The following is a 25,429-nucleotide window of genomic DNA, read 5'->3' on the forward strand; positions in this document are numbered from 1 at the left end:
TGAAATACAAGATTGCTTCCAGTGAGAGCATCACACGTCAGAGCTGTCAAAGAGTTTTGGTAGTTGATGCAAACTCTATGGCAGTCACCTAACCACAAAAATGATCCAGGGTCCTGTGCCAGGACTCTGGAAAGCCACAGGGGCTGCTGCTGCAGTGGGCTGAGGACCTGCGGCGTGGTGGTGATGGCGATGACATGGCCAGGAGATGGGCACTGCGTCCACTCTGAAGCAGCACTTGGTCTGCCCAGGACCACAGTAAGAGCAGCAAGGCACTCTTGCTCCATCCCCATTGTAGGAATTGGGAAAAATAATTTGCTACTAAGGTGTGAGCCATTTAGTGGGAGTAGATAGGGCCATACAAAAAAAACTGTGTGGTTTCTATTTGCATGGACTGTTTCTGCAGCAAGAACATTAATTATAGGTTCCTTTTATGAACAGTATCTCCGTTTCTGTTTGTGTGTTGTCTTGCCCAATCTAGTCCCAATTCTCATCTGAGTATTTCTAACAGAAGGTACACATTCAATAATAACAGGAGGATGACGATGGTAACTCTATTACTATTTAACTTGTATTAAACTTGTCATTTGCAACTCTGCAAGAATAACATGAAAAGTGGACTGCTGTCAATCTTCTATTGTTAGGATTTTAACTGTATTTGTGATGCCTATCATTACTAGTATAGCATATTTGACAGATGGCTACTGTGTATTTTGTTATGATTAGCTAGTGCACATTCATATACAATGTAAGACTGCTTTATTTATGTGTTAAAAAATTTAAGCAATTTATAGGAAATAATAATGATGTAAAATCTGTCTTTATTTCTTCTTAGGTACTTTTCAATGTATCAGTTACCATGAAAGGATGTGATACAACTGGAGGAAGAAAATATGCAATACTTAAGCCTATTGGTTTCAATGAAACCGCCATCGTTAATGTGCAGAAAAGCTGTGCCTGTCAGTATGGAGACAGTGCAAGGCACAAAAGAGTATGGGCTGATGAAACTTTGTCTGATGGCAAACAGTCCCATTGCAGTGACAATAATTGTAGCTCTAATAGAGATATGCTTCCTTCTGAGAGATGCAGACAACACCAGGACCAGCCCATCTGCAGTGGTCAAGGAAATTGCATAGATGGAAAATGTTTCTGCTACAAAACCAAGCTAGGCAAGGTGTATGGCAGGTACTGTGAAATGGATGATTTTTCCTGCCCGTATCACCAGGGAAACTTATGTTCTGGTAAGAGTTTATGTGTGTATTTTGGGGTTTTGACTTTTGGTTTGTTTTGTTTTCTAAAGCTTATATACATGATGTAGCTGAAAAAAATGATGTAGGGCTGTCAAGTACAAGAACTGTGTGTGCAGAATTAGTGTGTGAAATGTCCTGAACAGCCTGGTAGGAATTCATGCTCCTGGGCTTTCTTCACCACAGAGGTATGCACTGTCTTCTAAACTTCAGCACTACTTTTTAGGGGATTTATTGAGTTTTTTTGAAGTTTAACTGTTTTAAGATTTAAATCTCAAACTTCTTCAGAAGTAATGATACTGATACCTCAGATAAAACAGTAACATTGTTCTAGAAAGTGGGTTGATACATTTCAGTCTAATGGGAATATGAGATACTAAGAGATTAGAAGGAATCATAACTTCCAGATGAGGTTCTGATTTTCTGATACCCTAAATCAGTTTTGTGAGAGATATAGTGACACTTGATTTCAAATACTGATATATGTGCTAACACCGTTTGGATCACCTGCTCCAAAAAGGAGAGTGTAAGTGAAACATAAACAGGGAGAGTTTTTAGAAATTTGTATTCTTTTTGTGGCCTACTTTATGTTTTTTAAAGAAAACATGCAAATTAAAATTGCATAAGAACAAAATACAAAACATGTACTTTTAAGTTAGCGTTATTAAGGAAAAATGGGATTGAATCAGTATCATTACAATATCTCTACCAGAATTTTTTTTTTCCCCTCAGGAGTAATTAAATATTTTTGCATCCTTTCATTTCACTGTGTACTGACCAATGAGTGAAATGAGGGACTGATCTTTTCGACCACAGTTAGATAAACTGAGAGTAATACTATGGACTTTAGTAGTTATTTTGGTTTCGCTCTGCTGGTGACTATGGACTTTCCATAAAATGAAGAGAAATAATGTTACCTAATCCTTTAAATACTTCATTCCAGCACAAAGAATTACAGTTCATCTTCTTATTCTTCTTCCCAGCCCACTTTGCAAATTTACTATTTCTTAACCATAAGCAGACCTTTCAAACTTAGAAGCTCCTAAAGGCTGAGATGTGGTGCCCTGGTTGGCAGAGGAGACAGGGAGATCTTTGTCTGAGAGGTGATGGGAGACGGTCACCTGTGATGGAGTCCCGCCCTAGGGTACCACAGGGGAACCTGCTGCCTAGAGCCGTGGCTGAGTGGTGTGCCTCTTCGTGGGATGTTCCCCAGTGCCGAGCCTTGCTCTGATATTTCCTGTGATGCCCTTCCCCCCTCCATTTTGCCTAGCCCAGGCAAAAAATGGGGCAGCCTATACCTTGACCTCACTCCCACTTAGGGGATCCCGTCTGTTAGATGGGACTATCTCCCTGCAGCTGCTCTGTGGATCCCTGGAGCACAAGAAGGGCCATTGCAGTTTGCATGAAACCTAGGTACTGCCGAGGCATAGTTGAGGAGATCTCATGGGATTTGCTAGACCTGCCTGTGCTTTCTGCGCTATTTCTGTATTTCCTAAAGGTGCTTTCACGTGCTGTAAAAATGTGGCTAAACATTATCAGCATGTCAGTTATACACCTGCCTAAATTTGCTACAACGTGGAAAACATGGATTTTGCCCTAAAGCTCCCACTGCTTTGCCTGGGAAGTTGCAAAGGCCACCAGAGGTTCTTCATAGCCTTTGAATCCTTGAGGCTGTTCATTTGAAGTTCTTATTAAACAACCCACAGTTCATAAGCACAGCACACCCACCTGCTCAGCTCAGTCATCTGTCCTTTAGAAAGGCAGCAAAGCAGTGCTGTCATGCGTGCTTCTGAAAAGAAAAGAAAGAAAAAAACCTGGCATGTGCACATGAACTCGATACTCCCTGCTCCACTGAATCTTGCTGTTTATTTGAATTGAATGCTTTCTTACTAAAGAGAAGTTTGTTTAGTTGGCCTGAAGACTTTTCCTGATTGTTGCATAATTTTTAGTCCCCGCTGCTTTGATCTAAGGCAACAGGGAAAAATTGTGGTAAAAGGGGTTAGGGTGACATCAAGGTAGCAGTTTTTGCTCAACTTGAACAACAAACAGCAGTCATAAATATGTATCATACTGGTAATGTCAACCCACACTGTTAACTTAAAAACTAATTAGCAAGCCAAGGTCTAACTTAGCTCTGTTTAACATAAAGCACCAGCAATACAGATGTATGCATGTAAAAATTGACTTTCTATGTTTTCACAAAAGCATATGACTCAAGACTATCTGATGTTGTAGGTAATGGTGAATGTGAAGCTGGTAAATGCAAATGCTACGCTGGCTGGGAAGGTGACCGTTGCCAGTGCTCGTTGCAATCAGCAAAGCACTGCCTGAATTCAAAGGGCCAGATTTGCAGTGGAAGAGGAAAATGTGTATGTGGCAAGTGTGAGTGCACAGATCCAAGAAGCTTTGGCCGTTTGTGTGAATATTGCCCTACTTGTAACAAAGCCTGTGAAGAAAACTGGTACGTTTCTTGTGCTAGACTTGACTTTTCAACTCCTTTTGAAACAAGGAGAAATATTTCTGTTTGGCTAGATGTGTGCTATATTTCCTAGATATTTAGACTGTAGGAAGTTGAAACAATTCATACTTGAGACTTTTCTCTATGTAGCTGAGGGGTTCACACTGGCCATTAAGAGAATTGCATGTCCGTATCTGTGTTCACCAATGTGTGTCCAGCTTTCAGCTTTCTGAAGTCAAAGGAGGTGTGGCCTGTGAGTATCATTTTTTCATACATTTATTAAAAGATGGTTCTTCATGTGAAATCCTCTGGGTAGGAAATAAAGCCCATAAATTTGGCATTTTAAAAAAGAACAGTAGATCCTACTCTTTAATGCCAGCAAGCACAATAATATTCTCCACATTTGTTTTTGCACACTCCTTATGCTTCTCAGCTGAAAGAAGGTGTGGAACAAGAGCAGTACCTGCGCATTATTACTGCTGTTGGTCAGCAGAGCAGAGCTGGTCTTACCCAGAAAACAACATTCTCTGTTACTCAGTTTTAAACCACATAGTCTTTGCCATGCTGCTTTAAAGCACGTCACTTTTCCTTTCCCATGTAAAGGAAGGGACAGTGTGTATGGAGGTCGAAATGAGCAGCCCAAGGAGGAAAGAAGCTAGACCAAGCTCTCAGTGGCACACTGAGTGGTGCTGGCTTAAAGAGTCAGTGAAGCCCTGTCCTTGGGCACAGCTCTTCTATGCCCTCCTGTCAGCACATGTAATGTTCTGCGTCCCACTGTGGCCGAGAGGGTGAGAGATCAGCCTTTCATTGGAAAGGGAATTGTGATCAAAACAGAATTGTTGGGTTTTTGTATTCACTTGAATTATAGCTCATCTGGTGAATACGCTGGAGAGCCAAGCTGGGCCATGTCTGAAAAGGTGACTGCTAAGATTTCAGTAGATGAAATGCAGTTAGCCTTGCTGGCTTACACTTGTTCAAAGCCGCTATGAAATGCGCCTTTAATAAATTCAGAAGAAGGTACAGCTTCGTTAAAAATTCAGTCAGGGGTTTTTCAGGATCACTTGTGATGTCCATCTTCTGCAAGGCTGTACAGTGAAGATGGTAAGACTGACAGCGCTGCCTCCCATTCTGCTGCTGACCCTCTGAACTGCCCAGCAGTGGGAACTTACGTGTCTTTGTCTTAACATAGTATCCAAAAAATTATTAACAAAGCTGTGTTTCCTACACCGATCTCTACCCTTCGTTTCCAGCATGTATCCCAATGTGAGTGATAGGTAAGGAAGGACTCGGACTGAACTGGAGGCTGATAGCTGAGGAAAGGATGCTGGACCCTTAGCTATACCCCCTGAAAAACTCACATCACAAAATGCAGAGCAGGGGCCGGGTGAAGGTGGCTCGAAGCCAAAGACATGTTTTACTTTATGGCTTCTGACTAGTTTGTTCTGAGAAGCATCACAGGGATAAAATGCTGAGAGAGGCATCACATTTCAGAAAAAAATAAATAAGTGTCGCAATGTTTTTACTAACGACAGGAAGGCATTATGTGCAAGTGATACGTCAGCCTGTTGATACTCTCTTTAATGGGAGTACAAGGACATAGGTTTTTAATTACATTTTTATTTTACAGGAATTGTGTTCAGTGCCATCATTCTAACAATGGATCTCAAGCAAAACTTGACCAGTGCACAACCTCATGCGCTTACCTGATGCATTATATTGATCAAACTTCAGGTATGTGACATTTTCTAGCTAATTTTAGTAAGAGATGAAATTCTGTTGGGATTAATAATTGAATTCACCACTGTTACAATGTCTTTCAAAAGTGTGTCATACTGTTGCAATAATAAAGAAAGCAAGCAGGAAAAAGAGGAAAATCACTCATAGCTTCAGGGAAAGTAAAAGATAAATAATAACAGGAAATGTGATTGGCAAGCATTGCTAAATCAGATTTCCCAGATCCTTGAGAAGTCACATCTAACAGTAATGAATCCTGCCTGAGCAATGCTTAAAGAAATATTTATAAAAATCTGTTATGGCATCTGTATGTTTTATTACTTTGGATTTGCTTACATTATTTGACATTACCAGAAACGAGTAAGAATGAAGTAGAATGCTTACCTCACGTTCAGTAATGTTTAAATATTCCTTTGAAGTATAAAAAACTGCACAGTCTTGAGGGCTGTAGAAGAATAAATTTTTTAGTAGAATCTCGTAAAGCTTTATCATTCCATGCTGCAACAAAAATGCAAGTAAATGGTTACCTTTTGTCACTTCACATTTTTGTATGTCGTCTTATCTTACAGCTGTTCATAAATGAGGAAACTAACTATGAATACTTTTCTTATAACTTTAGTATTAATTAAGGATATCTTACCATGTGAGAGAGGTCTACAAGTGAGGAGAGCACTGGACAATGATTCAATAAACTACATTTTCTTTCATATTTCGCCAATGATCTGCACTGTAATCTTGTGAAGATTAAACTGTCTTGGCCCTGTCCATCTCTAACATTTCATCCTCTCTATTTCAGCTATAAACTCACTGGCTTACAGAGAATTTATGGTGGCCAACACCATGAAGCCTGAGTCTTAGTTCTGTAGATTAAAGGAATAATGGTTTCACCATTTTTCTACAGTAGATATTAATCGGAATTGCCCTTCTTGATATGCCCTGCTTTAAAAGCTTGCATGTGGCAACTTTTCCCCTTAACTTCCCTTAATCTATTTTCCCTTAACTTTTACCAGGCTTGTGTTACATTTATGTGACATTACTATGCAGTGGTAGATACATCTGTGTTTGAGGGATGTGCCTATTCCATACGTTAGGCTTTACACTTGTGTTTTCCTTTCGTTGCAGAATGTTTCTCTGGACGAAGCTACTTTAGAGTCTTTTCCATAATCTTTATAGTTACCTTTCTGATCGGGTTGCTTGTTGTCCTTATCATCAGGCAGATAATTCTGCAGGGGAGTAGCAATAAAGTTAAATCTTCAGCTGATTACAGAGTATCTACAACAAAGAAGGTAATTCATTTCAGAGCCATCATATTGAGTAATCTTTTACTTGCATATAAAAGTTAGCTAATTGTTGATAAAAATTGTATCTTCTCCTTCAAGGATAAGATGTTTTTGCCTACTGTTTGTACAAGAACAGTAACATACAGACGTGACAAACCAGAGGAAATAAATATCGACATCAGCAAGTTACGATTAAACGAAACTTTCAAGTGTGAATTCTGAAGACAGTGTGTTTTCTGCAAATGTCTATTTCCATCATGCTCGACTTTTTAGAAGTTACCTTTTGTACTCTGTCGGAATCTTGACTGTTGCCGTATGGTTTTGTGTTGTGTGTTTTGTTGAATACTGTAACAAAGTGACATGTAAGCATATTCACGTAATGTGACTATGTTTGAAACTATAGCTGCTGTATTTCTTTTTTTTTTTTTTTTTTGAAAGAGAAATGTGCGTTACTACTGTTCAAGAACATTAGTGTTGATGTAGCACTTTAGCGTATTCTAATTTATTTAGTTATGGCCTAGAATGTAGATATGAACCGGTCTGACAAAGCACTGATCTCACTCTACATGTAGCTAGTACTGATGTGCTCTGTGGGAATGGACAAAAGCTGTGACTGAAATATTAACATTGCTGTATATTATAGCAATAGATGAAACTATTCAAACACTCTTAAATAGAGTAAATGGTACTTTTATAGTTCTCTCAGTTGACAGATTCCACTGATTTGTCTGCTTTAGCCTCTTCGCTTTTCCTCATTACTTACTAAAAATGACTGGATTAAATGAGTGCTTAGTTACTGGTGTGAGTGTATAGTTGTGTGTGTATACACACACAGAGGCACACACACAGAGGTAAATTATATATATAGTTTTTTATATGTATGATGTCACGTAAAGATAATTTATATCTGATAAAGAGTAATTTTTAGCTTTTTTACTTGTTTCAACGTAAAAACTTTTATACAGATTTTAAGGTATTTGGAAACTGAGTGGCTACCGAAAACGAGAGTTCCTCTGTCCAACAGCATAGTCTACATGATGATCACTGCCGGCTGACTTCACCTGTGGAGTCAGCAGCATCAGCTCCACTGCAAGTAGATAAATTACACCAGAGCTGTGTTTGGTTTGCTAGCTACATGTCAGTGTTTTGCCAAATAAGGGCTTTGTTGTTTTTCTATGATGTCAGACATAAGTCTGATTTTACACACATGCTCTTTTTTCTATGTAAATTAGTTGACAGGATTAGCTTTTGTGAATTCTTACATAACTGCTTCAATTTTTGTGACTCTGTGTTGAGAAATGTCCCCCATGTGATGTGAAAAAGAACCTGCAGTTTGGAAGAAGGTGAGGAAAACAGGAGTGTTTTTCTCAAGAGAACACATTAATTGACTTCATGAATGTGGGATCAAATTCTGCCTTCAGAAATGGGCAAAACTCTTCTAAACACAGTGGGACCAATATAAGCTTATCTGAGAGCAGAATTTGAGCTACAAGTTCAAGCAGAAGTATTTTCTTACCCCTGAAACCGGCTATAGTGGTAGAAGACGTGTTATTGTTATATACTAGTTGGAAGAGTCAGCTAACAGTCTGATTTACTCACTTTATGCTGCCAAAAGCCTACAAAAATCTGATCAACCTCTAATGCACTAAAATCTTGCTGGCAAAAAGAAAAATAATCTCAGAAGACAGTGTATCATTTTAGCAACATTAATTACTGATAATAAATATTGGTCTGTACTTGTCATAGATAAGAGTTACAGAAACAAAGCAGGATCTCTTTATATGCAGTTTTTAGAAATTAGTATATATTCATATTTCCTATTCTGTATTTCTTCTGTAAATTCCCACTGAAATCTGATGAGTATACATGTGAAAGGAAGGCAGGATGCAGAGCAAATGATTAAGTGTTATGTGAGTGTTTACAGTTTCTTGAGTCATGGATCAAGTGGGATTGAGAAAAATAATATAGAGACAATGGGCCTTCCATTAAATTGTCATAGAAGCTTTAGATGTTAGTGATTGTTTTTTAAAAAAAGTAAACTGAACTATTAAATGTTTCTAAAGCAGTCTTCAAAGTAGTCCCCGAGCTTTCTACCATCCAGGTAAAAGTGTCTCATTTAAAGAAAAGGGGATTTCCTTACACTGACCCTGATTTTAGTGATAGCTTAATTGTAATATCTTAATAATAGGTTAATTCTGTAATCTATCAAGTACACCTTAAACTTTCATTTTCTTTGAAAACCTGTAGAATGGTTTTCCTCCTGTGTAAATTAACAGATTCCAAACAATTGGTTTCAGTGGGATAAAGAGGAAAGATTGATAAAAGTTTACCTGCTATTGCCCTTATCACAATTCATTAGTATTTTTAAGTGAGTAGGAAACAAAGTCTCTGGTTATCTGTTTCACTTAACAAAACAAACAAACAAACAAATTAAAGCTCAGCAGAGAATATCTGAGTATATAACAAAAGATGATTATGTTCTTTAAACAGTGCGATAGATATTTTTTTTTTTTAACAAAAAAGATTCCTCAGAATGTATTTCCCATAATGGCCTTTAAAGCATTTACTGAAGTGGTAGCTAATGTTTTTTCTTTGGAAATTACTTTTCACTGTTAGAGGAACTTAAATTATGTGGGTGGGGAACAACGGAGCTGGGTTCTTTGTGGAAGAAAGATTTGAGCTGTAACACCCATCTTCCAGACCCATCACACTGCTACTACTTTTCTTCCGTAGTACTTAGTTGGCATTGCAGTGCTGCCTGTGAAGGGGCACGGCCAGTATTTCCTTATCAGACACCTGCCTGAATGTTTAGTATGCTCTGGTCAAATAGAGCAGGCTCACAGGACAAATTGCACTGTAAGCTATTTGCTGTCCTGAGGTTAAAAGAAAGTATGTTAAAAAAAAGAAGTTTTTTAAGAAAAAAAAAAAAAACACTAAGAAAAAAAAGCTTTTCTTGCATCTCCCTCATGGCTTTGCTGTATTGTGGAGGAGGCTAGTGAAAAAGAATAAGCTGCTGCTAATGTGACAGGTCAAGGCTTTTAGAAGGCCCATGGGGAGCTTATACAGAGCAGGATCCTTGGGAGGAGGCTTTGTTTCTAGGGATGGAATCTATCCATGAGAAACTCTGGCTTTGCTTGGTACTTGTTTCCCTCTGCCTTTGACCATGTTTTTCAGAAGAGCTGCTGCAGGAGATGAATAGCCCAACAAAAGCCTCACTATTTAGGGAGCTGTGTTCCCTCAGCACATGACCTTAAATGAGAAAGCAGCCTGTAATTCACAAGGAATTTCCTCAGCGATTGCAGAAGGACTCTGCTTCCTATAGTGCTTAATATGGGAGATATTAAAGACGAATTAGTTCATATTAGTTTTCAATGTATTGTGCGTCAAAGATGCTCATAAAAATAGGGAAAAAAATATCTAGCCTCAGAATAGAACGTTCCAAACTTCTTAAATAAAGCTTCTTATACCAGGCTTCTTCAAAAAATGAAAAAAAAGTCAAACAATTTGACTGCATGCCTATACCCCAAAATATACTGGCAGATCATCATTGGTTTGGGGAGTTGTTTCTAGATTTGCTCCCACAAACAGAGCATATGCATGACTTTTCACAGCAGATTTGTTAATTTTAAAGTCCATATGTATAATTTTCAAATTTAATCCCACTTTTTTTTTACCTTTAACTGATTATTTGTCTAACATTTCAGAAATGATGTGTTTATGCAATTAAAAAGCATGCATTTTACTTCAGATTTTTTTTTAAAGACTCTAAAGTGAAGAAATACTATGAATTGGATATTTCCAAGCATCCTGAGTACCTTACTAACATTGCTACAGAAGTGTGTGGGAAAATAGCTGTTTCATCCAGAAAACGTGCACATGGTATGCAAGGAATTTTCATTGTGCCCAGCTGAAATTCCCTTACATTCACAAGGAATGTTGAAAGTGAACCTTAAAAAGGAAGGACATCTGTATAGGCATAGTTTACATTTTATCCATTATTTTCAACTGGATTTATTTTTTCCTCTCTATGGTGTCATGAAAACCTGCTATGTAAAGTATTCTTCAGACTGCAATGGAAAAAATTATTTGCCCGGTCTGATCATACATAATATTTGTTTCCTGCTTAGTGTGCATACCTAAATGTACACGTGTTGCAAACCGTGGGAGCAAACGTGCGAAGCAGCTTCAAGCAACCCTTAGTCCTAAAGTGGCCATAAGGCCTAGCGATGCCCAAGGCAGAGAGATGCTGCCTGTGCATTGAAGAGGGACGGCATCCTCAGCAGGCGCAATGCGCCCTACAGCTCCCCACAGCATCCCTACAGAGCTGGTGCTCTGAGACCACACTTCTCCATTTGTCAGGGCAGGAAGCCTCTTCAAAGTAGGTTGGCTTGGCAGAGGTGGTACGGTTTGTGTCCTAGGCGCCTGGCCGTGTTGGAACTGCAGCACACGCAGTCCGCAGCCCTCAGCGCTGCAGGCTTTTTGCATCTTTACTCGTCAAAAAAATGCTTGCGTGTAACCTAGCAAGGGACCGCCTGTGCCAGTATGTACTGTAAACCCGGATGCTGCAGACCTCCATTAAAGCTTCCGGGAAGTCTTTGGGCATCTGCCCATTGACTTCCCACCAGCCCCAGGATCTCTCCCGGCCAGCCTTAAGGAATGTAAGCTGTAGCTGGGAAAGGGCACTTCTCATAGAGGCATTCCTGCAAAGCCAGTGCTGGGTGACGCTTACTCTGCTCTGGCTACGATTGAAGCATAGTGCCAGTGTTCTGGCTGAGAGGGGAAAGATTTATTTGCTAAGCAGAAATGGAGCAGTAGTTAAGAAGAACACTACTTTTTAATGATGACCTTGACGCTGCTCTGATGCACAGACATTTCATGGATCTTAAAGAGAATTGAAATTCATGGAAAGGGAAAAAAGGTTAAAATTAGCCAGCGTGAATGCATTTCTAGAGCGAGCCAAATCAGTGGGGTTTCACTGAGTGCAAGCCAGCTCAGAATGGCTGGCCTTTCTGAGGGCGGGGGCGGGGGGGGGAGAAAAAGAAAAAACTTAAAATTACTAGATTCTTAAACTTTAGAAATGCTGCTCTGGATTGCATGCTTTCTTTGTTTCCTTTTCTGCACAAACTCAAGAGAAAGGTACCTACTCACTAAAAAAAAATAAAATTGAAATGTCTGTCATTTGTTAAAATAATGGCTTCTACTCAAATCCTAACATTTCATCCTGATACCTACATTGTGTTTGGGCTGTTTCAGTTATATTTTGAAGGGAGATGTCGAAAGATGAAAGATTCTTTTGGGAAGGCATTAGTGTTGGATGAATTCACTGTGCTAACATGTTCACTTTTACCTACTACTGCTTCAAAAAACAGAGCTACTTTAGTCTTATTTAGCAATGGTGTGACAGCTATTAATAGTTCTACAGTTTTTAACTTTCTATTTAACATATACTACCTTTTGTAAAAAAAGTATATACAGATAAATAATGTTTCTCTAGATTATATGTATAGAGAATGTTAGTAAGGGAAGAGGTTTTACATAAATTTATAACTTCTTATTGTTCTTTTTACATTTTAAATGATACTTCTAAATCACTACTTTTGTTTGGAAATATACTGAATATTTTATTATTTAAAATAGTATACTTTTATAGCTGTTTATTAATTTCAGTTGACTACTAACTTCTATTTTGATATTTATTAATGAGTTGACACTGTAGTATATTGAGATGTTTATTTTTCTATCAGAGCTGTAACAACTATGACATAGCATTATTTTAATGCAACATCATTGTACTTGCTCTCTAAAAAATAAAATCAATATTTAATCCATATGGATTTTTCATATTTTTAATGTTTAATATGTCTGTGATAAGGATCACCCCCTTTTAAAAATATAAAGCACTTTCATTAAGGTGCACAAATGTCTGCAAAGGGAACGTATGATTACAGTTGGTTTTAAATGGAATAATACTGTGTCGGGAGAGATAAAATACAAAGAATACCATGTTTATCAGATGTAGGCAAACAGATGAATGCATGTTCAGGATGAACTTTGAGAAGGTGGGAAGGAACACGATAGCAGTTTGGAGGTGCAGCTGGTTTATCTTGCGCAACCTAACTGAAACATGAATGCACCAGGAGATGTTAGCACTTTGCAGGGGACAAGAAGATACTTCTTGTAGAAATACAATCTATAGATTGATAGGTGGTTACAATAGCCTTTCTTCTGCTCTGCTTTGTTGGGTGGTAGAGGAGTTGGTTTTCTGGGAATGGGTAACTCTGCAAATGCCTCATCTATGCCACTCACTGCAGGCTTAGGTTGCTTTCTGAGTACTGGTGAAAATGCATCACTATGTTGGGAAGGTGACACAGGTTCTGTTCTCGAGCAGAATCCATAATAGCATTCGCTTTGCACAGTGCCATGAAATTTCTCCTGAAAAGGACTTCAGACATGCTATGTGTAAGGACATTCAAAATATGTACTGAAAGACCACGATGCCTCAGTAAGAGACAGCTGTGACACTAAGACACCTAACAGACATCACTGGTAAAACTAGCTGTTCATGCTCCTAACACGATCCAGTTTTTGCTCTGGGGATGAGAGAGCTAGAACCAAGTGACAACTGATACATGCTCAGTCATCACATCAATTCGTGTCCAGGACTTAACAATACAATAGAAAAACCTGGGAAAAGGTGTACAGCAAAACTAGAAAAACAAATAACTAAATATCACAAGGACAATCTGTTCATCTTTGTTGCTGCTTCTATCAAAGCAAGGAACATAATCCCAATATATGCCTGATGAGATTGAGGCTGAGAAATTTCTTTTCACAGAGGCAGGAGTCTTCAGCCTTCACTGACACACACAGCAAGCACATGCAACCAGTCCTACCAACTGAGAAACACACATTTTCCTTGAAAGCTCTTTATTGAGGGACATTAATGTTGTCACCAACTCAGAGTAAACATAAACCTAGATCTGGATTTCAGACATATAATTTAAGCATATAACTTGAGCTACAGACATAGGGCTTCATTTTGCCACGTGATAGTAATCTTGAAACTAAGGCTACTGTTAACACTTAAGTCTCCTATAGATAGTGATCCTGGCACCAAGCTGTGCTGCATACCCTGGTATGTTGTGGGATGGTGGTAAGTGATCTATATGAAGTCTTTCTTCCTATGTTCTGAAATCCCAGCACCTAAATCATGTCTATATACCTTAAAATGTCCAGATAATGACAGATAGGGGTTTTGACACTAGTGGCATTGTATTTAGCCTATTTTTACTCACACCCATGAAGTTGTCAGTGAGGGCACAATAGTGCCTTAATTTGGCTCTAATGTAACGCAACTGCTATTTTGTTGCAGATACCATTGACAAGAAAAAGGCTTGCTGCTCAGTCTCTCCAAAGAGGAAAGAAACCTAAGTTACAGCCTCTAAAGCCGGAGGAGGAAAGAGATCCTGATTTCAGCCACTTTTTTGACACCAGTCATGTAGGTGCACGCTATTACAGAATTTCTCTCCCTGCATGATTCCCTTTGTGGTAGGTGCAGAATTTGATCCAATAAACAGAGAGGATGGCATTAGGGACAGTTGGTTTGAGTGAAGATCTGCATATGCATGATGACAACCAAAAGGCAATGATCACAATTAAGCATAAAGACTTTGTTAACAGACTGATTTTAACTGTTATGGAGTTAATCTGAAAAGCTGGTGGTTTCTTCCGCTTTCAGGTCTACAACAAAGACGAGAACTTTGGAAATACATTCCTGGTACCCTGGGTTTAAACCCAAAGAATTTAAACATATTGTATGAATTAAATAAAAATATATAGTTTTACAGAAACCCAAATGCTCTGAAGCTGTGTTTAGAGCACAGGTACTGTCAGTGTGTTGCAGGGGCTTCTAGCTGCTCATCTTCTGCTTGGGAGTCTTGGGGTGGTCCAAGTTGGGTTGAACTGTACAGAATTCATGTTACCTAGACATAGGCTGCCAGCCTGATTTATTAGCACTAAAGAGGCCCCAACATTATCATCCCCTGGCCCCTCATCCCAGGGAAACTGTGGTGGGCTGCAGAACACAGTGTCTTCGTTTTTGCAAATGATGCTATCATCTACTCAACCCAGAACATAATATGGCCTCTGATTATTTTCTTGGCCTTCAACTGCATGATTCATGAAGGACAGTTACTGTTTAATAAAGATTATGTGTATGCAAGCTGATAAAACTAAATGATTAACCACAAAAGCATAATATTGCCAAGTTATGTCACATATGCTTATTGAAATCAGTGCTTGTGATGTATTTCTTTCAGCTTTGCAGCTTGCCAAGTCCCCCTTTTGGGGCCCTAAGTCTCATCCTAAGCCTCTTGGTTCTGCCTCAGCAATCTGGAGAGCTCAGGACCTATTCCCACATGGGGTTCCTCTGCTCTCAAAGCTGCTCACAGGAGCAGCCTCTCCCACAAACACCCTTCTGACTCTTTAGCCTTTGACCATAGCCTTAACACATCCATTCTGAAAGCATCACCGAGGCTGTAAGATACGTGGCTGAACTGCAGAGGAGACAGGGGACATGTCAGTGGATGGGTTTTCCACAGAATTTTTAGACACACCTTCACTTTGCTCTGGACAAAGCAGGAATTTCAAAGACTTCTACAACTTAAACATGGTGATCTCTAGATTATCCTTGTCTTCAGAAGTGTTTAAGGTTGGCTTCTGTCCTTGAATCATTCTGCAGCTGCACCCAGGCTCCTGAGCAGAAAAAAAAGCCAGCTAAAATAAATACTTCCCATCTTTCTCACCTTCCTATGCATCTCTCCATATCTAAATCGGGTTATCAGAGAAAATTTTCCTCACTGTGCCTTCTTTGAAAATTTCAGACACTGAATCAGAGAGCTTCATCAGGGAACAGCTGATAAGGAGAGCTTTTTTTATTTGGGGGCAGACAAGAACAAGTTAAAGTCTGTAGTGCAAAGCTAAACAGAGCATCTCCGAACCTGGTCAGATGCACTCACATTGATCTGCTCCTTTCCAATGTTAAGAAGTCAGGGCTATTTCTTGGTGTACTAGCCAGTCCTCAGATACCCACAGGCATTCTCCCACTGTAAGCTTTTAATCTGATACCCTCACAGCTTCTGCAAGGTGTATGCCACATGCAAAGCACAGACACACATTTCCCCTCCAGTACCGCCATTCTGGTGGCAATTTTTATCATTTGTAAATATTTCTTCGTGTATATCTTTGTGTGTGTGTGTCTGCATATTCCACTCAAATTAACTTTTCCTCAGCATCAAGATGTCCATCTCTGATTGCTAAATAGCCTGTCAGACCAAATTATATAAATACATGTACAAGATGTACAGACCAAATTATATAAATACATGTACGATATGTACAGATACAGTCTCATGTACCTTTTTTGTATATATTTAAGATGGGATTCCTCCCCTAATTTCTCATGCATAGCAGGATCTTTCTTTAAAAATTCCGATATATATCCCAGTTTCTGTTAATGGCTAGGCTGCTATCATGTTGAAACCATGACTTGAAGTGTTCCCCAATGTTCATCTTCTTGAGTTTCTGCGCTTTTATTTTTTTTGGCTGCTGCCTGGCACAAAAAAACCTAAAGCATGGAAGACAGACACAGCACCTTACACAGGGATTCTTGGTTCACAAAGAGGATCTAATCATGATGCTAAAAATAATGAGTATTTATTTAGCCAATTTATTCCCCATGCCTTTGAAAGTGAGGTCTTGCTTTTTAAAAAGGAAAGAATCATAAGGTCAAAGGAAAGAAAAGATAATGTGTCAGATCATTTTGCAGACCAAAACAAGTGACATTCCCAGAAGGAAGATTTATTGTCATATGACAGACTGAGAGTGTTTCAAAGAAAAAATAAAAAAAAAAACCAAAGAAAGCTTTGGTTTCAACAGTTTTCTGTGAAATTGCTGGGTCCTTGGGGTTCAGCTGAAGGCTATGTTAGGAGTGAACATACTGAGCATCTTTGAATATCAAGTCCATAAGGTCCCCTTTGAGATCAGATATAGAACAGATTAGAAATGTTATTGTAACACGTGTTATATTCCTTCTTCAAAAAAAATGGTATCTTACAGAACCTGTTTGGCAAGCCAAAACATAAGAAGCTTTATTTATTGTCTTAGCTGATGTTCTTTCTTGGATCACAATGAATTTATGCTAGCAACTATTGTGGAATATTGTTACATTTTCTATTTATCCCCTTTTCACTCACTGAAAAAATAGTTTGGATTTGAACTACCTGAAAATAATGCAATGTATAATTCACTGTAAATTCCACTACTGCCCAGGAATTTTGCTTGTCTAGTTAGCTGGCTTTTTGTCAAGTGTGTTAATGTACTCAGTTATTGGGGGGGGGGGGGGGGCGGGGAAAGGAAAATTTAACAAATGGCTGTCAACATCACTTGAAATGTCTTGAAGGAAACTGTTACTGAGTTTAATTGCTATTATTTAAGCTATTTGATACAGTTCCTATGGAATTCAAGTGCTTTTACCTTGGCAAATTTTACTCCCCACTTGGTCAGTGCCCAGTTACTACTGCTTCCCTAGGCCAATGCAGGTGCATGCGAACAAAGTGAAGTCTGCAATGTCCTTTAAACCAGTGAGATAAGGGAATTGTTATTCTTTTGCAAGCTTTGGCAAAGAAGACAGTATTATAATTTTGCTATGATTAAAACACCTGGGTTATTGATGTTTTATTGGATATAAAATTTATAATCGATTTATACACAGCTACTCCTGAAGTCACCAGTATAGCATACCTGAAACCTTGCTAACTCTAGGGATTATTGTATGAGGGACTTGCTTGAAGAATCTTTTTTCTTTAAATTAGAATCCTTTTGAGATGTCCCTTGGAATGATATTTTTCAGATACTTCATTTCCCCAGGGTGCCTCCCTACAAGACATTAAAATAGGATTTCATTTACAGTATTCACAAGGAAGGTAAGCCGCACTGTGCCTTTCTTACCTTAGGGATACAGAAGTGACAACTGCTCTCACAGCACCAGAACCATGTTCTGACAAGAGGACTTACTTTTTGTATGAGTCCCCCATGAGAACAGCCAGATTTTTTCAGACCTAGAGTCCATCTAGCCCAGTGTAGCTGTCTTCAACAGTGGAGACAAACTGCCATGGGAAGCGTAAGCACACTCCAAGTGTGTATTACTTCCCTGAGCTTCCCCAGCCTCCAATCATTTTTCATCTTAGGGAATTTCCTACATCTGATTAGTTTGTTTAATCAGTAACCCTCACTTTCAGGTATGTGCCATTGAACTCACCTTAAAAAAAAAAAATCCACCAAGTTTGGAACTGCTTCCTTTTGTTTTGAACATAGCACTTTGCTTGGTGGCCCATAGCTCCTTCATTCAAACAGAGCAGACGCTGAGCCCCAGCCACTCTTTTCTGTGGAACTGTTCACATCTCCCCAAGTCACCTTTCCCAGACTGCATAATCAAAGCATACATGATCACACTTTATACTGAAGCTTTTCCTTATCTTTGATCATCTTTGCTGCCCTTTTCTGATCCTCTCCTATCACTGGCATCCTCCTTTCCTCCCTTAAGGATGAGGGAGCAGACCTTTTTCAAGATTCAAAATGTAGATGAACCACCTATTTACATAGGGACACACTGATATGAATCTTTTCTTATTCCTTTTATAATACTTCCTAACATTTGTATGACTTCATTTGATACAGAATTTTCATATCTTTCTCCTTAACAGAGGTCTTATACTGAATTACTGTCCTACCATGTTTAGCTTTGAAACCACTGAATGAAGGAGAGCTGCTCACTCACAGCTATCTTGAATGCAAACGCTAGCAGTTTGGTTCCCCTTTGGTTCAGGCAGATTCTCTCTCTCTTCTTCATAGCTTCTGCTTAGTCTGTAAGTAGCCCTGTTCCTAGTGAAGCAGAAATCTCCCTCCAGATACCACCCTCCTAGAATTACAGCTCTGCCTTTCTGTTTCTCTCTCCAGTCCTGCACAGAGTACAGTGAATGTTTCAGAGAAAGTTCCAACTAAAGTCCTGGTCTCCAGCTTTTTTCAGAGCAAAAAATTTTTGCCACCAGAATTTCCTATCTTCCCTCTTCTTTACGTGGTTGATGCTCACCTGAATACTACTGGCTGCAACCCACTGCCTCTGAAGTTTACCAGCTTTGCACTAAGTAAGAAAATTGTATGTTTGTCTATATGTCTGAACCCCCATACATCTGTTTGCTGGATGAGAGCATCTTCCCCCTCTTCCCTTCCTGCTGGACATCCTAATTCCAGAAGGGCACTCACATTAAGAGAGGGCATAGATATATATAAACCAGCTAAGAGAAACCTGTCACTGTAGTCATATTTCCTGTCATTTGTCAGTATGACATTCCTGGATATCTCCTCTGTCAGCCTATGTCTCAGAAGAAGTAAATTGCTTTTTTGAAGACTAAACTGTTCAGCAACCTCAATGTGTCCTCAATGGTCACCTCCATTCGCCCACTTTTCTCTGGGTCAGCTATCCTACCCTGATATCCATATGCACCTATGCTGGCTTCCCCACAGGGGAAGCACTCACATAAGTCTCCCTCTCTCCCTGCAGGAAAAGTACTTCTAGTGTTCTTCCTTCCTTTCACCTTTCTGAATAGGAGTAAGAGCAATTCCCAAAGCAGTCTCTTTGGCCAGCTGCTCCTTCTCCTATTAACCTCCCATACACAAAAGCCAGAGAACCACCAACTTCTCCTGCTCCTCTCTCTCCACAAAAGCAAAAAATCTTGTCCAGCCACTTACTTGGCTGTAAGTGAGTAGGAGTGACTCCTACTCACTCCGTGCTAGAGCTGGCCTTAACAGAGGAAGGCATCTTCACCTTGCCTCTGGCTTTATAGCTGTGGCTGGCTGGCCTCCTCCCACTCACCTCCCTCCAAACTCTTCCCAGACTGGGTTGCTGTCCTTGAATGCCCTTGGTTGGCTACTTGATTGCCTAATTAGCACCTCAGCTCCATACAGAGGGTTCTTGAAAAGGGAAAATTTCTTAAATGTGATATTGAATTAGTCCTACAGCCTGCAGAGTTGTAAGAGGGATGTGGAAACAAATTTTATTTAAGGAGATTATAAGATTTACAACTGAAAAGACTGCAATACTTTTAATTTTCCTGTAACAGAACTAAGTTCTTTAGCTCCTAGCTCAGTCTATTACTTCTTTTTAGCTTTTCTACCTACCAGCCAGTCCACAACTTCCCACAATGGGGAAGGTACCTATAAAATCACAACTATCCAACAAATCTGCTATCTCCTGGCTAAATTTCTCTGTCCGTTCCCCATGCTTCATAGCACAGCTCCTTCAGTGCCTAAGCCTGGTTTCCTGTGCATTAATTCTACATCCTTTGGGATCTATCCCTTCCTATCTTCAGAACTTCTGCAAAAATATTTGAGGGGGGAACCAAAAAAAAACAACTTTAATCTGTGGTTGGGTAACTTAGATTCAAACTTGGTAGATCTTAGAGAAAGGATGTAGAATCTAAGGACGTTTGGCGACCAGAGTTAAGGGATTATGCCTAAGTCACATAGAAGATGGAGCTTTCATATATATGGGCCCTAAACTGTCCTACTGTAAATGATATCATCTGATAACCAGGTCATTTGGTAAGTGAGGCTCCCTGAATTATAAACTGAATTTTTAATTAGACACAACTATGGCAATGGGAAGGATTGTTTCTAAGACAAAAATTAAAATGAGACAGAAACAAGGGTGCATCTGAAAACAGTTAAAACAAGGATTATCTTGTCCTCTACTATAGTGATTATCACCTTTAAAATGGTCCTTTGGGGTTGGGAATTCATTATTTCACTCCTAGACTGTTCAAAGTCTAAAGTTCTGAACTTCAAAATTTTGGCAGAGATTCCTCCAACTTTTGGCACAGCACAGGCCCAAATGCACTCCTACGTTTGTTGAATCCCAAGAAATGGAAAATTAAAAAACAAGAAAAGACTACTGGGATAACTCTGAAAGTAAGAGTCAGCACGGCGGATATCTATTAAAATATTTTCCACAGTATGAATCTCTAAGGCTTTTCCACATGGGGTAAGTATTTGGATTAAGGTAGACATCTTGACAGGCTGGAGAAATGGGCTGACAGGAGCCTCATGAAATTCCGCAAAGACAAATGCCAAGTGCTGCACCTGGGGCAGGTTAACCCCTTGCACCGATCCAGGCCACGGTCTGCCTGGTTGGGGGCAGCTCTGCTGGAAAGGATCTGGGAGTCCTGGTGGACACAAGCTGAATGTGAGACAGCAGGGACCCCTGGCACCAAAGCAAGCCAACAGCGTCCTGGGCTGTATTAGTAGCTAGTAAACTAGCTTAGCAAGTAAATTAGCTTAGCAAGTAAAATGATGGAAGCGATTGTCCCCCTTTATTTAGCACTCGTTAGACCACATCTAGATACTGCATCCACTTTTGGGGCCTCAGCACAAGAAAGACGTTGAGAACCTTGAGTAAGTTCAGTGGAGGCCCACCAAGATGGTTGGGGTTGCAGCACTTGCCCAGTGAGAAGAGGCCAAGGGAGCTGGGCTTCTTCAGCCTGGAGAAGGCATGGCTTCAAGGGACTAGAGAGCAGCCTGACAGCCAGGGCCTGTGGGAAGGTTATCAAGAAGATGGAGCCAGCCTCTTCACCAAGGTCCACAGTAAGATAATGGACATAAGTTGAAACAGGAGGTTGAGGCTGGATATAAGGAAAAATATTCATTCTGAGGGTAATTAAACATTGGAAGAGGTTGCTCAGACAAGCTGTGGGGTCTCTGTCCTTCAGTGTTTTCAAAACCCAGCTGGACAAAGCCCTGAGCAATCCAGTCTGATGCAGCGTTGACTCTCTTTTGAGCAGGAGGTTGGACTAAAGACCTCGCAAGGTCCCTTCCAACCTTAAAAGGTCTGTGAGTCTGTGATAAATGTGGACCCTGGTTAACTCCCAAGAAGTCATTGTTCTTCCGTTCTGTGTTACCTGCATTTACTTCAAGAGGCTTGCTGTATGCAAGTGGTAAGCAGTACGGCTAGCAATGGTTTACTAAGAATCTGCTGGGAAGGAAAAGCTGTGATTTTCAAACTCCTTTACAAAGCAGACAGATCTTCTTCACTGGAGAAATAGCTATATAAGGAAACTCAAAACAGTGACATTTATAGCATATGTTGGTTTTTTAATGTGCATTTCTCATCTGGCCCTGGAAGAGTTTTGCCATCTAAAGCAAGGGACCATATTCTGCTCTGAGGCATATACAAATCCCCTTAGCTTCAATGGGAATAGCATATACATAGCTGAGGGCATGGTTTGGCCCATGGTCAATAGCCTCCTAAAAGCTTTTTTCCTACATTTTTTTTCCTTGCAGTATTCATTTTTTTCCTTTCCAAAGGTTCTGATGTCATTCCTGTTGCTGCAGTTATAGAGTTCAATTTAGTGGGAACATCTTTGAAGTCTAATTAGATTTCTTGAGAAAGACCATGGGTAATCAGAAATACAAATTCACAAGATCGCTTCAGGCCAGAAGCGTCATGCAGCAATATTAGACCAAATATTATGCAATTCTTCTGTAATTCATGCTGTCTTCCCACTCATGAGTTGGGTTTGAAAAGCTTGTGGAATATATATGACATATCAGAGAAGTGTCAAATGTTCCTCATATAGTCCATTCTCATATTTCCTATGGAAAATGTCCCTCTCACAATCTTCCCCGTTCCACATTAAGCTGAATTTTGTCCATTACACCAGGGTAACATCATCCATATCCACGAAGCTGCAAAGCATAACGGTTCACTGCAATTTAGAAATGCTGTGAGGGGTATTGTTAATTTATAGGGAATCTACAGGGGATATAGTGCACGTGTATAAGAAACTTCACAACAGGCTGACATCCACCATTAGTCAGCAAAGCACGGAGTACCAGTGTAGGAAATTTTCTGTACAGTGTCAACATTGTCCAGAAGTGGAGACTGCCACAAGACATAAGAAAATAACAACACATGACAAAATGCACTTAGGCCTTATCTTGCCGGGGCCAGCTCCACGGATAGGATAGCTCCTGCGACTTTCCCAAGGAAAGCCTCGTGTGTACACGAGATCTGTTCCAACTGCAGCATCCAAGGCCAGGTACAGACTGCATCCATAGAGCTAGCAAAATAAAATAAAATAAACACAGCTGGCACCTATGCCCTTTTTCTAGATATGCATAAGTGATTATGCAGAATTATTCACCTGTGACTATAAAAACTTGAAAATTGAGCCTTAGAGCCATTCTGAACCAGCCCTGGCCTTTTCCATCTGCCACAGTGTTTGTGGTGGGTGTGAAATCAGGTCTGATTTGCCTTTGGAGGCAAGGGTAGAGGGCAGGGAGAGGAGGGGAAGAAATTACACATGCACATGCCTGTGCTTTACTCAGGTGGCCTCTCACAAGGCGCACTGAGAAGTGCTGGAGAGCGGGGAGAGAAGCCGTATCCCATCTTCTAGCATCTCACCACTTCCCTCATGCCCAACAAGCAAGCGCCTCTGCTTTGCAGCGCAGAAGGGAACACAGCATGGACTACTTTTACACTACGGCAGAAGTGTATTTACAAAGTCTAAGTTACAATTGACTCTTAGTAACTTACTCTTAAGCCATATTCTGTCTTCAGTGGAATAATGACAGCAAAGCTTGTGTCAGGCTTGTCCCGAGACATGACTGTCTCCATGGGCTGAGCTCAGCCATGTTCATCTTGAAACAGCACAGCCGCCTAACGCAGCCTAATGCCGCTGTGCTTGAGGAGGAGGTGCTGTAAGGAAAGGCCCTCCCGGCTGGATTGCTGCAAGAATTCAACCGGAGAGATTGTAACGCCACGAGGTGAAATATCAGTGACACACCGGCTTTAACAGTCCGACAGCTGAGCAGAGAGGAAGGCACCTCGGTGCTGGTGGCGAGTGCTTGGTTCGTGTTTCCTCGGCATCGTCCCCACTGCTCTGCCAGGGACGGGGACCCCAGGGCCACCTCCTCCCAAACCCTCACTTTCCTTGGAGGTTTCTCACTGAGGCACCGAGCAGGTGTGACCTGATATTAAGATATTAGGAAACTGTAGCCCAGGGTTGTATGGCCACAAGTTGTTACTGACAGGCACTGAACAGACTAGGAAAAAACGGCTGAGTTTTCCATATAAAAACTTTGAACCGATACAATAGAAACCATAAAATGGGTATGTATGTTGCTCAAGGTCATACAGACATGTCTTTTCTTGTTTGTTTGGTTTTCCCCCTCTGGGCATCTATAATATTGCCTAAACTATTGGGATGCAGCAGTGACATTTTTCTTATTAAATTGGGATCCTAAGCGGAAAACTCTTCTCATAAATTTTTGAGCTGAAAACAACTGCAGGGATGGCTATAAATGAGGGAGAGGCTTAAGCCCTTAACTGCTGACCGATAGTTCATAAAAAAATAGAGTTTGGCAGGGAAAAGTATGATTATGAGAAAGTTTAATCTACTGTCAAATATTTTATTACATTTCAGAATCAAACTGCAGGCTCCAAGCTATTTTAAATATTAAACAGAGGATTATAACAGAGAGATTCTATAAACAAGGCAAAATGTAATGCCACTCACAATAACTTTAGGAAGGCACTCTGACACTACAGCAGTGAAGGCAGGTTGATTTCAAAGGGAAAAAAAGTAAAAGACACTAGATATATGTATATTTGTATTAACGGTTTTCTTTTGGTGTCAAAAAATGGACTGACTGACAGTCAAGTGAAACTGCAGTAATGTCGATATTTCAAAGAAAAAATAATTAAGATCCCTCAATCTGGTGTTAATTTCTCATTTTATATAATAAAAATGACAAGAATGAGGCTAAAGAAAAGTAGTAGTATTGAATTTAACTTAACTTTTGCATCTGTCCCTTCTCTGATGTTTTGAGATTGCTTTTTAACTTGTTGAACAAGCAAGGAGAAAGGTAGAAGTCATAAATTAAGACACAAACTGAATATTTTCCAAAAATAGTCATTATTAGCTTGATTTGTAAAGGATGTATTTCTATACTCCAATAAAACATTCTTTAAAATAAATTCTAAACCAATGCATATTAATTTAATCTTCCTTGAAATTCAAGATACAATACAGTATATACCTGTAGGATTTGGAACTAACAAAAAAGAGTTGCAGTTAATTCTGCAATGTTTAAAGTTAACCAGACCTGCTTTCAGTTACTTTATGGGCTATATATTTATAGAAACACGTCATCAACTTACCCTTATATTTTCCCACATTTTCAAGCATGAGTGCAACAGCTACATCTGACAAAACGTGGTCTCTTTGCAAGTACTCCTGGCTAATGGGTCAGTGTATATTTCCTTGGGCAGGGTCTGCAAGGGCAAGACTCAGAGAGGTGACCAATGACCCACATCTTTACCAGCAGGTCATGATAATGGCAAACCACATGGTTGCAGTCCACGATATTTCCTTTCTTTAATGAATATGAGGAAGTTTAAGATCCCAGAAGATACCTGGAGGTGGGATGGTATTTCTTAAAAAAAAAAAGGAAAAAGAAAAAGAACACTTCTAATTTTATTTTATTTTTTTCCTTACAACTTAATCCTGCAATAGGTTATGTGCTAACCTGGGAACAACAGACACAAACCACTCCTGAGACCAGAGTTCTCTGTATTAGCAAGGTGCAGGTTCTGATGT

General features: G+C 39.8%; 1 protein-coding gene across 4 annotated transcripts in view; it reads left to right on the forward strand.

Moving 5' to 3' along the window:
• ITGB8 (integrin subunit beta 8) overlaps positions 1-25,429 on the forward strand; it is a 92,744-nt gene that overhangs the window by 36,028 nt on the left and 31,287 nt on the right. Inside the window, exons 10-16 of one of the 4 annotated variants that reach the window (XM_075050442.1) lie at positions 833-1,238; positions 3,480-3,705; positions 5,330-5,433; positions 6,559-6,722; positions 14,089-14,214; positions 18,732-18,919; positions 20,630-20,701. In XM_075050442.1, coding sequence (XP_074906543.1) covers positions 833-1,238; positions 3,480-3,705; positions 5,330-5,433; positions 6,559-6,722; positions 14,089-14,214; positions 18,732-18,776 — 1,071 coding nt within the window. In that variant the 3' untranslated portion in view covers positions 18,777-18,919; positions 20,630-20,701. Of the gene's footprint in view, positions 1-832; positions 1,239-3,479; positions 3,706-5,329; positions 5,434-6,558; positions 6,723-6,815; positions 7,258-14,088; positions 14,494-18,731; positions 18,920-20,629; positions 20,702-25,429 lie in introns of those variants that run through there. The other 3 variants (XM_075050458.1, XM_075050467.1, XM_075050450.1) reach the window with 3 other exon arrangements.

Source organism: Buteo buteo, chromosome 2 (genome assembly GCF_964188355.1).
Source record: "Buteo buteo chromosome 2, bButBut1.hap1.1, whole genome shotgun sequence".
NCBI classification, from domain to species: Eukaryota; Metazoa; Chordata; class Aves; order Accipitriformes; family Accipitridae; genus Buteo; species Buteo buteo.